The sequence below is a fragment of the Salvia hispanica genome, chromosome 6, assembly GCF_023119035.1.
Source record: "Salvia hispanica cultivar TCC Black 2014 chromosome 6, UniMelb_Shisp_WGS_1.0, whole genome shotgun sequence".
Taxonomy (NCBI): domain Eukaryota; kingdom Viridiplantae; phylum Streptophyta; class Magnoliopsida; order Lamiales; family Lamiaceae; genus Salvia; species Salvia hispanica.
The window spans coordinates 26512332-26528022 of NC_062970.1; the positions used below are offsets into that span (position 1 = coordinate 26512332).

Genomic DNA, 15691 nt, shown 5'->3' on the forward strand with positions numbered 1-15691 from the left:
TTTGTGGAAATTTTGGATTTGGGATTCTGGGGCTTTATTTAGATGCAAGTGTATGATTTTTTTTTTTGGGGAATGTGGATTGTGATGAACTCGAATTTGTTGGGTGTGTGTTTATGGTTTGTCATGTGGAGTTTAATTTCCAGAATCAGTTCATCATAATTTCCAGAATCAGTGCAACACAAGATTAGTTCATCACGCCGGACTAGGTGCTCTTCCCCTCCCCCTCCCCCTCCCCCTTCTTCTTCTCCATCTGCCGAGAAACTAGCTGCCGCGCTCGCCGCTCGCCGACGCCGTCAAAGTGAGAGAGGGCGAGAGAGAGTGAATCGGAATGTCTGCAGACTGATTTATTTTTCAAAAACTCATTTTTTTTATTATTTTAAATGATAAAGTTATTGATTAAGAGTTACTATTAAATAATTAAAAATTACTTAAGTTGGTCAAAATTGTGATTAACATGGTTGACCGTTAAATATTAACGGAAATGTTGACGGAGGACCAAAATGATCAAATTTTCATATGTTCAGGACCAAAAAATCCAAAAGATAAAGTTTAAGACCAAAATGATAAAATGGACATATGTTGAGGACCAATTTTGACCTTTACTAATTTTTAGTTATGATATGTTTAATTTTAATTATAAGCCACTAAATTTTATTTTTATTGATGTAATATGGAGTATATATAATTAATATAGTTTATTACTCCATATTTACTAATAGTTCAAGTTTAATTTTATGTATTAACTAATAATACTATTATAGTATATATTTATCCAAATTAACTAAAAATTGATATTTAGTTTTATATATTGTATAATATTATTTCACCATATAAATGTTTTGAGATAATATGAATTTTATCTATTTATTATATGTAAAATATGTACTTTTTTGGCTACATTAATTAAAAATTTATATATTTAATAAATATTTAAATTTTACCATTCACTTAATTAAAATACTCTTAATATTTAATTTACTTAAAATGTTTAATATATGTTTTTATTATATGTTATATATAATTGTAATATATTACTCACTAAATTTAATATATTTTGTAAGAACATATTTAATTTTATATTTGCAAGGTAAAACGGTTCGACCAGTGATTGAACCGGTCGGACCGGTTGAACCGTGAACCAGTAGTCTCACCGGTTCACCAGCCGATCCGATTTTTAAAACATTGCAACAAACTAAGCTCATGGAATTGACAATAACAACAAGAGTTCACAATCGAGTACAAATTTGAACATCTAAATTATTTACTGCCATTGTTATCATATGAAAAAACTTCCTCCTCTCAAGCAATTGAGTTGAATCAACTAATTTGATGTGCTTTAAATTATCTGCTTCAGAAAAATGAAGATGTCAACACCAATTACTAGCATTTGTTAGCAAGGAAGAAATCATAGAACATCAAGTATATTTACGGAAGCATATTACCTGGAAATTAGAAAAAGAATAAGAATTAATACTAATCCTAGATGCATCTTAACATAGCATATATAAAAATACAACCCGACTGGGTAGGACAATGTGTCTCAAATTGGGTAATATACACTTTCATTTGTTATTACGTTACATAAGATATGGTTATCACTTAAAAATAATAATAATAATAATAATAATAATAATAATAATAATAATAATAATAATAATAATAATAATAATAATAATAATAATAATAATAATGTGATTACAAAGTTTCTAAAAGTCAAATATGGTTATCCATTTCATTAAATGTAGTCAGAATTTGTCGTTGGTGGAAAAGATTAAATAACTATTTAAATTCGTAATATTATATGTCAAGCTCAAAATTTATAGAAAATAACAAAATTTTGGAAAGTTTCATACTAGATGTGAATATACCAAAACTAGTGAAGACATGGTACAGAACCAACTTATCCTCATCATCATCATGTGTCATCGTTAAAGTTATAGAACATGCATAATATACCTATCGTGATTCAAAATCAAATAAAGGCATCATAATTGAATCAATTTTTAATTCAAGTTTTGCAGTGAAAATCTGATTTAGAGCTTTCTGGTGCTAACGAGATTGTATACGGCCATGGGCAGTCAGGCAGAGATAGATAGACGCTCAAAATGAGAGATCAATCCTTCAAAATCACTATTTTACTATTTCCTTATAATTATATCTAATAATTATATTTAATAGTAATTAGGAATCAGGATTGACAAATAGCATATTAATATGTGTTTGACTTTTTTTTTTGTTTCAGTACTGATATAGATAAAATATTTGCTTCAATAATTTTTACTATAATTATTTATATTCTAAGTTGCTTTTGTATTACTAGCTCATCATACTTTGACTTAAGCTTTTGTGTTATATCCAAAAAAATTTGAAGTTAGGAATATAATTAATTTACCCACCATAAGTGATAAAATAATACACCGTCATAAAATTGGATTGACACAAACTGAGTTTGGAGCCTATGTTGGGCCGGAATAGTATAGCCATTATTGCCTAATTTGAAGCACCTAGTTTTAATATTGGGCCATATCCATTTATTGGGCCCAATTATTATTTTGACGCCCCACCATCAATTGGATACATTTGAGAGTATATTTATGTCTCCATTTTTCTTTCTGAATTTGAAACTTATTAGTACTAAACGTATAAGGGTTGTTAACATATTGTGAAGTTGTGCCCTTGCAAATTATATTGTGAATGGTTGAGCTTACAAGCGTTGTTTCTACCTACTATTATCTAAAAATAATCAAGTTATTAATGACTGGACGAAACCAAGAAATCACCCTTCACGTGCGAAATTATAAAAGATCCCCTTTAATCCGTTTTATCGATTTTGTTCGGATCCGCCTTTTCTTCCGAAAAAAAGCTCGAAGTGAGTAGCAAGAAGTGAGCTCGTTCTTGAGCTGAGAGAGCCGTTGTAATGTCACATATATTAGCTCGGACATAGATGTTTTGCATAGAGAGATAACACACAATACACACACTCAAATTGAGGATTTTAAGCTCTAGCTTGAGATTCGTTAGAGCATTCGATTTGTATGTGAGAGACCTTCTTGAGAGTTTGATTCAATAAACTTCATTAGTCTTCTCCGTGGATATAGGCAACCTTTTGCCAAACCACGTAATCGTTGAAGTGTGCTTTACATTTCTTGTTTGTGTGAGTACAATCGGTGGCTAAATCCTAACAAATATATTCTCAACTCCAATAATTTAATTTGACTTTAAAGTGGCAAAAATTTGTCCTCCCTGTTTCGATTCAATAAATGCAGAATTTGGCCCAATAACTAAGGGGGGCTCTGTTTTGCACAATAATAAACACACAACTTCATATCATAATAGTGCCCTCTCCTTTCTCTCAAGTTAATATTTGTTGAATTCGTGGCAGGGCCCCTATGCTTTTGTACAGTAATAAATAAACATTAATGCAATGTAAATATAGGCAGCAACACTAGTTTATTAGTAGTATTTATGAAAGTATTAAAATATCATACAAGTAGTAAAGTAAGGTATGATATATGAGAAAAAATGTAATGATCAAGACATGTCACAGTATCAATAGATTTTTGACAAAATGAAAATACATATATTCATAATTCCAATTAGATATATAAACAATGGAACCCTCTAAATTATATGGAAAGCTTCTACCCATTCCATGTATAATGCATACACTATTATGTATAGATTTTAATATTTAATCGATTTTCATGATTACTGTCAAGGTCATCTTAAACATAAATACAGAAATCGATCACGTCACCCAATTTAGATTAGGTGTTTACCTTTTTTTTTCTCATTATTTATATATATAAAAAAATCTAGATAAATAAAACATGTAATTATAACTGCAAGTTTATTAGCATTAAATACATATAAATTAAATTAACCATATAAATAATTCTGAAGTGTATAAATTAAATTAATTATATGACTAATTATATAATGTAGTTTTTGTTTTGATTGTATGAATATTATATATGAGTGCTATGTTAAATTATAAAAATAGTTAAATAATAATAAGATGATCTAAAAACTAAGATTAGTACATTTTATCCTTTTCAATACACCATCAAAAAATTCCATAAACAAAAATTCCACAAATAACATTTAAATTTAAAATTATAAAAAACTAAAACTACTATAACATAAAGTGATAGTGATCCCTAATTAAAAAATTTGATCTTATCAAAGTTAATTGATACTAGTAGTTAATACATGAAATATCTCCATAGTTTCATAATAAAATAAAACAAATAATTGTTCTAATATAAAACTATTATTTTTCATATTTACGTATAAAATGACTGACTATACGTGTGATGATGATTAAATATTTGATAAAATAGAATAATAAATATCTCTTTCATATATAGTGTATTTATTATATATGGAATATAAAGAAACTTTCCATATAATTTAATGTTTCCATTGTTTATATCTAGTTGGAAACAACTATATATTTTTACAGTGTTGTGATCAATTGAGAACTTTTAGTCTAATTGAGAATTGAGATTCATTTTCAGCCACTCATTTCTATTAAATGAGTGATCCAGAATTTGCCACATAGAAAATATTTTTAGATTAATTAATTATGAAAGGACAGAATGGTAATATCATGGTACATTTTATTCAATAAATATTTTTTAATTTTTAATATATATTTTTTTTAATTTTAATTTTTTAATTTTTAATTTTTATTTTTATTTTTAAATTTTTTTTATTTTTTTATTTTTCAACTACGTATACAATTCATGTCAACTACACACATATAATGTCAACTATATATACAATTTATGTCAACTACATACATATAATGTCAACTATGTGTACAATTTATGTCAACTACACACATATAATGTCAACTATGTGTACAATTCATGTCAACTACACGCATATAATGTCAACTACATATACAATTCATGTCAACTACACACATATAATGTCAACTATGTGTACAATCCATGTTAACTACATATACAATTAGGTCTGCGGAAAAATACCGAATAAATAATATATCGCTCGTATTGTATTGAAAAATATCGAAAAATTATCGAATTTTTGATATATTGTAATTTTCGATACGATACGGTATCGTATCGTAAGTTTTCGATACAATAACGACATGAATTTCCTTATATCGCGATATATCGTTATATATCGAATATACGATATATATCGATATTTTCGATATATCATTTTATATCGAATACACGATATATATCGTATATATCGAAACATATTGAAATGCAATACATATTGAAGTTTAAAAATATAAATATATATACATCAATTTAATTTTTGTGTTATTTTTCAATTTTGAAATTATATTTTTCGATATACAGGTATTCGATACGATAACGATATTCCGATATATCGTTCTTAACGATATATCGAAATATCGATACGATAATGATATTGATATTATCTATATCGAAAGTTCGATATATCGAATTTCAATATATCGAAACTTTCGATACGATAACGATATGAAATTCATTCATATCGATATTTTCGATACGATACATGATACAACGTTTTCGATACGATAAACCGTATCGACCCACCTCTATATACAATTCATGTCAAAAAGTATTTATTGAATAAAGTTGTTGACATTTGATGTGTAGTTGACATGAATTGTATATGTAGTTGACATTATATGTGTGTAGTTGACATAAATTGTATATGTAGTTGACAAAATTTTTTTTTTAAAAATTATAAAAAAAATTTAAAAAAAAAAAAAAAAGTATTTATTGAATAAAGTTGTTGACATTTGATGTGCAGGCTATTGACGATAATACCTCGGAGTTGACATAACATACTTGCTGTTGACATTTCGAAAATCTGGTGGATGAGTGGCTGAAAATACATTTCAATTCTCAATTAAGATAAAAAATCTCAACCTAACAAGACCCTATTTCACATGTCAAATACTTCTATTAGTAGGACATATCAAATAGGATTAATTAGACCTGCCCAAGGTTTACCGAACCGGTAGTTAAAATCGAAACCGTAACTGTCAGTTACGGTTCCGAACTGAAACCGTGAGAATTTACCTGAACCGAAATTGTCGATTTTTGAACCGTGGTTTGGTTCAGGTTCAAAAAATTTTGAACATAAACCGTGGCGGAACCATCGGTTTCGAGCGGTTCCAAACCGGAATCGCGAAAAATCACTGGAAAAACGTAAAATCAAGCCGGAATCGCAGTTCGAAACCGTGAAAAACCGTTGGATTCGGAACCGTAACCGCGAAATACTCTCGCGGTTCGATTCCGGTTCAACAATTTTCAAAACCAGAACGATGGTTCTGAACCGTAACCGCCTGTTCCTAAAACGTGGGCACCTCTGGAATTGACACCTTGGTGTGGATTAACCACTGAATTTTTGCACAAGGACAAATTAGATTCAGAATATTGATAACGCTAAGATGAACTAATTCCAAATAATTACCATTAAATGTACAATTTTATTATTGTTATTATTATTATTAGTTTATTTTTATAGCTCGGCCACATTTGGCTATTTAGTACACATTACTCTATACTGAATTAGTTGAAAAACAGCAATTTAACACTTGCATCCACAGATAGTGACTTTGCTTAACGCATGTATAGTTGTCTTAATTTGATTAGTTTTTCTCCTAATTACTTAATCGATAACATTTTATTCTAAATATTTGCCATTTACTTAATTCTCGAAGGTAGATATAATTCATCACCGCCTTAATGTGTGAATGCTCCACTTTTTCAATTTTCATTGTCTTATTTATATACAGTACTAACAAACAACAAAGATTCTCTTTTTTTTTCTACAGCATTTGCTTATAAATTTATTATTCAAACGAATTGCCAAAAAGAAAAATTCGACCTAACACTATAAATCTCACTACATTATAATTCTGAATTCTGATATACATTTTGTTGGCCGCTAAATTATTGTAATAGTAGCATTACTTTTTTCATCATTCTATTGCAAATGAACCTAAATTGTAATATTCTGCTAATCATTTCATCAAGTGGAATGGTTTGATCTGAAAAATAAAATTGAGTCCGTACAAAATTCTACGTAGCAGGTGACGCAAATATCAATGGCAACGTGTGCTGTGTTATGGAAAAATGACCCTTCAAAATTTAATACATAAAGTAATCGAGTAGTGATTGAGAAAAAAAAATTACAATAATGTGAGTAATCAACAAAATAATTACAATAACGTGGGATTAATGATAATGCGGAACGTGCTAATGATTTATTTAGCAGCAGACACATCTCGTGCCTTTATTCCTAACAGCCTGTTTACTATCTAAGACTAATTTATTTTCTCAAAGAAAGTGGCAATTAATTTATGCTAGAGACAAATTATTAGGTGCGTGTAATTAATTGAAATTATTGAATTGAAATGAATTTGGAAACTTTATTGTTGGTTTATATTCGTGTTTAGATATTTTCCCAAATCTATCATTGCATACATTATACATAGGCTGTGAATTGATACAAGTATTCATTATTCATCCGCGTTACGAATTCAATAGACAATCTAAGTTAGGTTTTGGTCTATTTAAGTTATTAATTTATTTCAACCACTAGATATGTAGCTGCTAGAGCGTATTAATTGACATCTTTTTCCCTAGAAACTGACCAAACCAATTGAATTCATAAATTACATAAAAATTGAAATGTGATATATTTATTTGTTTTAACTAATAATTTTAATAAATGAAAGGAAACAACATGTCAGCAGTGCTCATAAATAATGTGCAACATTTTAATCTTCTATATAATGGAGTATATATTATCCGAATATGATTCGAATAGATCTTGCCCATTTACAGATATTCAAACTAAAAAAATTTATACTATAAAAAGAAATATTTTCACCCTAAATAAGAAAAAAAATGTAGATGTTGCTTTTTTACATTTGCTAACCAAATGGTCCAAATTCTAAACCGCGACATTTGCGAATAAAATGGTCCAAAAATGAAGAAATGTAGATGAGAAACAAGGCCCCTAGACAACAAGTAACATACTAGGGAGTATTAAATAACCATTCGTGCATTGTGGTCCATAACTTCAAATTAATCATCTAAATAAAAACTTTATAAATCTTATTGTAGGAAAAAAAAAATGCTATCTTAATACAGAAATGCAGCTCAAATTGTGGCCTGAAGATTAGGCAACTGATGTCAATAATTAACCAAAAACACAGAAGATCATTTTTAATTAGTTTTAGCCTTTTAGGTCATTTTATAAAATTCAGATTTGATATCATTTTTATATTATTTTAGGTCATCCTTTTATTAAAATGACATAAACATAAACTAACAATGACATAAAAATACCCTCCGTATGATTTTGTTCTACATTTTTATATTAAGATCTAATTTTACATCAATAACAATCCTCTTAGGGTGTGTTTGAATTGGAGTTTATCTTGCATTTAGATAAGAACATAACCATTTTGTAACAATACATTTCATAGTTTTCTATCCGGCTGCGATTAACTTCTTCTTTCAATCTTTTTAATATGCGATATGGTTTTAGTAACAGTAAAAAATTGTTTACCAAAATAGTGGTAACGTTTATATTTCCTTGTATGGTATGTGCATAAAAAATAAAATGAAGACAGGAATGCATAAATTAGTAGTCCATATATTTGGATGATCCATATTGTATACAAACGAAAATAAAGAATTGGTAAGGAATTTGGATTGATATAACAATATCCTTAAATCTACACTTACCGATTATGGTGTAAATAAATCGGTTTCTAAACTGAATGCTGTAACCATCTTTTCTTCTTCTTTACTCCCAACACCTTTAATTTGGCTCCTTCCCTTCCCACATTAAAATGAAAAATTGAAAAATAATAAAAAAAAGAAGACTCGCTAATATTACATCCTCTCCGAATATCTGTACAAATTGTTGCAAACTTCACAGATTTTCAAACTCCATTTCCGCGCCTAAATTCGAACGGGCAATCCGAAATTCTGGAAAGTCTTTATTTCTCCTCTGAGGCCTGCACTTACTATCACCATACCCCAAGCCGACCTGTTCTGCTGAAGCCCGTTCAACAACTCCACGCTTACACGGTTCTTAGTAGCTGACACGAGTTTCTCCTCAGGCCACGTCACTGTGATTCTATCGAATAGGTAGCTGTTTGCTCCACTTGACAGAGATTCATTGAGTGGGCTGTTGCTGCACCCTGATGGTAAGGGCGACCCTTCACTGCCATTCGTTTCTCCAACTGGCGTAGTCGGATGATACTCGTTTAGATCCTCAAAGCGATCATTCGTGCCATTCGCCACTCTGCCACAGTTATCTTGGAGGTTCCATGGGTCGGGCAAGAGCCCAGGCCAAGGGATTGCTGCAGATACATCTTGACAGTGGAAAAGCTCATATGCTCGAGTCACCTTAACACCTTTACTTCTGTTAGGTCGGGATTCACCCTCGTGTCTCCAAACGTAAACATATGAATCTTCACTGGCAGAGACCACGTATTTTCCATTAGAAGTAAGGGATGCAGAAATTTGGCTGTTCGCGTTATGGAACCCTGTCAAAGTGTCACCATAATAAATGGCTATAAGAGTGAACCAAACACAATTGCCTCGGGAACAAAATAGAGACGTGACATAAAAGTACTCAGCCTCCACTAATTCAAAATAAAATCAGAGTCCAGCTAGATTATATGCCCTTCGTATCCTTATGTTCAGATATCCAACAAATGTGACAAACAATATTCTAAATTTATTTGCAGAAAATTGGTGGAGCACTTCAGTAACTCACCGCGACATAAACATGAGTTCTTATAGTGCCAACATAATGTAATGTAATTCCCCACCAAATTCTCTGGCCAATTCTGACAGAAGGTTCAATCTGAGGGTCCTACGTGATTTTACTAATTTCAATACTGTATTCCCTAGATATTACAAGGGAGCAAGAAGCTGTATTTTCTTCACTTCTCGAAACGGACAATGACAGTGAAACAAGTTAGACAAGTAAGCCAGAGGAGTCGACTAAATTGTGTCATCAATATTTAGATTCCCTAGTTCTATCAGGCATGATTGTAATATCATCACTTTCAACTAGTGTAACCAGTATAACTGTAGAGTTAAGATTCATAGGTCTTATATTGTATTGAGCTGAGAAACAGAAGTGCAAACTTCACAGGAATGATAAAGGTAAAAACTCCACCCACACAATTGCCCTTCGTTTATTATTTTCCTCTAGGAAAGACCAACTCTAGTGCAGGGTGGTTCAAACTATAAGATTTGTGTAAAAAATTTGCTATCCCCAGCTTAACTTAAAAGTCAAATGTGTTTCTCAACACGTCAATAAATTCATTACTTAAAACAGAATATACCTTTGAACTTGTGAACTAGATCGACACCATCTATGACTCGAACTCTGGAATCAGCCGATGTGACAATGACCTCTGATGTGCTTCCAGGTGCAAACTGTGCAAAAAGAAAACTATCAGCAATCAGAGATTCTGAAGAAAATCCAATTTTCTGAAATGAAGGACCACGTCAAAGAAAAAACTAAAAGGATCTGCTACCGTAAAGTAGATATGAGCTGAGATTCAACAACCAGCCTATGTACGAGTATGTAGGCCGCATTAACTGGTGTTTTGAAGTAGTTTACCTGGAAACCAGTTATTTTTTTCTGATGAGACTTCTTCTTTTTATTCTGTAGATTGATCTGGCTTTTCTGCAGCAATCTATTTTCTAGAGAAGGAAGTGTAGCATGTATAAGTAATTAAACATTATTACCAGCAGAAGCTTAATTTTCTAAAGAATTTTTCTTACCTGATGTGTTGTATAACCGACAGCTACCCTTGTATGAACCAACAAGTGCCCCCTATCAAAGTTTCACAAACATAACAATGAGAACATTCTTCTGTTTCAGGGGGCTTTCCCCAAATACAAATTGAAAAAGTAAGCCTGTCTTGTGACTCACCTGTCCATCAGGTGTGTAACAAGCTGCAGTAACCATTTCATGCAAATCATTCCAATCAACAACTTTGCGATCAGGAATGCTCCAGATTCGCACCTTAGCATCTAAGGATCCACTGATGAAATATCTATCATCAGCTGGATTAAACTGGATGCATGTTACTGTGTCATGGAAAAATGAGAAAACATGTCAATAGATGAACCATATTTTATGTTCTCATGTATATATAGATGTACCAACTACCAACAGCAACTTCTATAATATCAATACGAAGACTGAAACTATGATGCAGGACACTAATCTCGACAAGCAGCAATCAAGATGCTAAACAGGTAAACAAGTGATTAATTTAACAATCACTGGACAGGAAACCGAATCCTTAAACCACTCCCTAAGTGCCTTGCCACAGCATTAAAATAAAAGTCCAAACTCAACCGCAATTCTACATTATAAAGTGAATTTACCATGCAAGCATTTACACCCTAACTTCAGACCAGAGAGATAGACATCTACCTGGCCCCAAGTGATCAACATGATTTCTTGCATTTATTTTATTAGCCTATGAAGTCATCATTTCCCAGAGAGATTATGCGAATCACAAAATAATAAAGCAACTGGGCAACAACTCTCACATAACCTTACATCATATTCACATATCTATGATTTTATGTTAATTTTTTCAAAAGTAATCATTTCATTTGTCCAAGTTCTTAGAAACAACTACGTCAAAGTATATCAGCCTTTTAAATGATCATGCAATTTCTGGATAAATAAATCATAGGATTCAATTCATGGATTCCTTCTTGAAATACTTTTTGTCCTTTATAAAATGATATCTTCCACGGCATATTCTTTATTTAACATACATTTAACTTTGACCAGACAAAAACTCATCCCAAGTCCCAACTGCCATCTTCTGGCAATATTTTCCAGCCTAATGCAATATACCATGCACAACATGAATATATTAGTTCTATGACTACCAGCACAGCACCTGTCTGAATTACCTAAATTGGCATTTGAAATGGCAAATACACGACATTTTCCCCCCCGCCAACACACCCAAATATTACTCGCTTTACTAAATGCTGGACAAAGAATTCCATGAACAAAGTAACAATGTTCGAGCAATTTACCATAGTCACTGTGTGAGAAGATCTTTAAACAAGATTTGCTAGATAAATCCCATAGCCGCACCGTTTTATCCATTGAAGATGAAAGCAGTTGCTGGAGATGACAAAGAAGAGTATGACTTTACCATGCTAGATTCAAATTAAAGAAAATAACATAAATCATAAAACTAACATTACAAATATATTGTTCCTTGAAAAAGATGGACAACCAATGTAAGGGTTTCTTGTCTCTTAATAAATGAGCAAGCATACCTCCCCACCCATCACTACTCTAATAACATAAGAAATAGTCAAAACATCTTTAACAAAAAATTTCCATTTCATTTAGATCATATGCAAGAGCAGTCCGATTTAACACTTTCTACAAACCGCATCACAGGTGCAACCAAGGTACATATCGTCAAATCAAAATACACCAAGTCTACATCATTAGACAAATCAAAGTAAGCATGTCTAAATTAACTACCAATATTCCATTGTTCATGATTTTTTATATTATTCAGGTACAGGCTATAAGGGGATTAGATATCACATCATGGGTAACTTTCTCTAAGTAGTTCAACTATTGCTATTGGAACTAGGTAAATGTGCAGCACGCAAGGTGGCGGAATGAGATAATTTGATACCAGACATACATGATTAATAATATTTCTGTGGCCTAGTATAAAACATTCATCTCCTTGCTAAACCCCCAAGCAATATATTTCCTTCCCTTCCTTATTGTACTTTTCATAAGAAGGAAGCACAGTGTGCATTATCTCTCCCTCTCTGATAATAGTAATACACTGTTCAATTCTTATGGTGGGTAGTACTTGATATTATCATGACAAACAATATATGATGACCATTGATTATAATTTAATAGTGTGAAATTCAGTGGTCTCCGTGTGCCAGCAAAAATGCAAAGAAGATACATTTCTCAGAGTTCTAGGCTTGTGGAAGACCACATGAAATAAAATAAATATAGAAAACATGCAGGAATGCTAACTGACCTGAGATTTGGACCATGATAGGTCCAGTACATCATCTAAATGTCCTTGAAATGAACATATAGGTTTCTCCAAGAGGGAAAACACTGTCTCAGGCACCACAATCTGCTCAAGACTCATGGATTTCCTACTTACAGATGACCTCCCTCTTCTCTTCTTCTCGTAATGACCTTCTAAATTCGGTGATACAGATGAAGGCTCTGGAGATCCATTGGCTAGAAGCAGAAGATTGAAATTCCCATCATCCGATCTGTCAAAGAGGAAATCTCCCTTCCTTTCTGTTTCCACAACTTGCCACACATGAATCACACAGTCCTCGCCAGCACTAGCCAGATATTTCCCATCCAAGCTAAACTTAATAGCCCAGATTGAACCACTATGAGCCTGTATCTCCTGGCTCTTGTACATAGCAGTGAGCTCTTTGACAGACTTCCCATACTGCCTAACTCGAACTTTTTCTGGCCCATGAAAGGATACATCCTGGCTATCATCCGTGGCGGAGCTTGATCTCCTCCCACCCTTCTCAGAAGACGTATCCCTCTCATCACTACTACGTCGTTCCTTATGTCCAGTAACAGAACTCGCCACACTCTTTATGCTTTTCAGCCAACTCGCCCTCTTCTTCGACTTAGATGCAGTGCCAAAGCTCCCATCAGAATGTAGATCCGACCCTTCCTTGTTACCATCCTCAACATTCTGTCTCCTCATCAATTCTTGTACAATTGGCGAAGTCCCAACACACATTTCGGATGAGAACTCCTCCATGGTCAACTGGCGCCCTGTTCCCAATTCCTTGATCTTCTTCCAAGTCCCATCTTCCTTAACCTCCTTCACCACAAACTCCTTTCCATTGTCAAGATTTTTAATCATACACATGGCATTCGTCTCATCAACCCCATTACTCTCCAAACCCCCATTCAACTCCCCACTCTTCGGAATGGCCAATGAAACACCAGAGCTCCCATTACAGTTACAATTGGCTCTAATTTTCACTTTTGGGGGTTTATTTGGAGAAACCGTACTGCTCACCGACGACCGATTACTACTTGCCGATCTCTCCATACGACAATGCGTCTCAATACTCCCCTCATTATCATCAATTACACGTAAAACACTCTCACCTGTCACCGAATTGCTGGAACAAACTTCCCCCTCGCTCGAATTACACTCCCCCGCCGACTTCGATCTCACCATTGCAGACGACCTAGCATCCCGATCGGCACCACCACCAACGATTTTGATATCATCGTCAACACGAGGGTTAGACGCCTCGAGAATGGGGTTCAACCGATCGGAGGAGAAGGAATGAGAGGGGCGGTGGCGGAGGTCTCGATTGAGCCCCATCTGGCTGAGGAGGCGGATGCGGCGCTCCTCGACGGAGGCCGGCTGGGAGATCCAGAGGTCGTAGTTCCGGGAGAGGCCCCTGGGGAAGTTAAGGAGCGCGCCATTGGAGGAATTGGGGTCGGGATCGTAGTCGTCGTCGGAGGCGGAAGGGGAGCAGGAGCAGGAAGTGTTGGAGGAAGAGAGCAAGCGGTCGAGCGAGTCGTGGAAGCGCTCCTCGTCGTCTTCCTCTTCTTCCCCGGCTTTGCTCATCGATTCCGGTTCACATTGCCCGATCCGTCATCGACCGGCGCCGGTCCACGCCGAGCGAATCACAAATCCCCCTCCCTAGTACACACGTCGGCGTGTGGAAAGAGAGATTGTGATTGGGGAGTGGATGATTGCGTGGGGAAACGGAGAGATCGGACAATATTGGAAGAAGAGGGGTTTAGGCGCGTTGGGGAACTCAGATCCGATGATGGATGAGAGAGAGAGTAGAGAGTAGAGAGGGAGAGAGAAACGGTGTCGTGTAGTGATGTAATGTGGGTTTGTTTGATTGTGTGAGGTATTTTTCAAGGGAGGAAATTGAATTAAATAATAAAATGGGGCCTCCATTTGCATCTTATTTTGCTCATTAACGTATTTATTTTTATATTAATATACTCAAACATATAGTAGGCCGCCCTCTGGTGTCATAATAATTGACTTCGGCTTTTGCAGTTAGTATTTGTATTTCTGTTTAATGAAATTATACAAGATGTATGTTTACATAATTAATCATTTTGAGATAAGCTGTATATTCACATCTAAAATCTACCATCATTTTAATGAAGGGAAAACCCCTTAAATGTGATGCTTACTTTTTGCATGAGAAAAGCAACTGTTAATACCGTTGGCATTTGCAATGCAAATGTCAATGCTGATTCTGACATTTTTAGTGGAATCAATAGTTTTGCATATGTATGCCCATTTTATTATACAAATTTTAGTATAAATGTATAATCATATATTAGTATACGAAAAGAGCAATTACTTTATTATTTAATTGTTTATATATTTTTTTTTGGTTGGTAACCAGGGAGTATTTCATTTTGTGTTTAATAGTAGTATCTAATGTTACAACATTTGTATGTACACATATGCTAACATTAAACCCAACATTATAAATTTATGTGAATTTTTATTCAAAGGTCCTATCATCACACAAATATATATGCAATTATTATCTAAATTTCAAATGCAAAATTTAAAATATATAGTAGTTCCTATCAAAATAAAATGACCCGTCAAATTTAGTTATAT

At 33.3% G+C, this 15691-nt stretch overlaps 1 protein-coding gene across 1 annotated transcript; it reads right to left on the bottom strand.

The window, feature by feature from the left end:
• Positions 1-8623: 8623 nt before the first annotated feature.
• LOC125194486 (WD repeat-containing protein 44-like) lies at positions 8624-14936 on the bottom strand. The gene is made up of 7 exons (XM_048092729.1): positions 13073-14936; positions 12084-12174; positions 10951-11108; positions 10800-10851; positions 10636-10718; positions 10355-10448; positions 8624-9544 (listed from the first exon to the last, which is right to left on the bottom strand). The coding sequence occupies exons 1-7, from the start codon at positions 14660-14662 to the stop codon at positions 8955-8957; spliced, it is 2658 nt and encodes an 885-aa protein (XP_047948686.1). The 5' UTR covers positions 14663-14936; the 3' UTR covers positions 8624-8954.
• Positions 14937-15691: the final 755 nt, after the last annotated feature.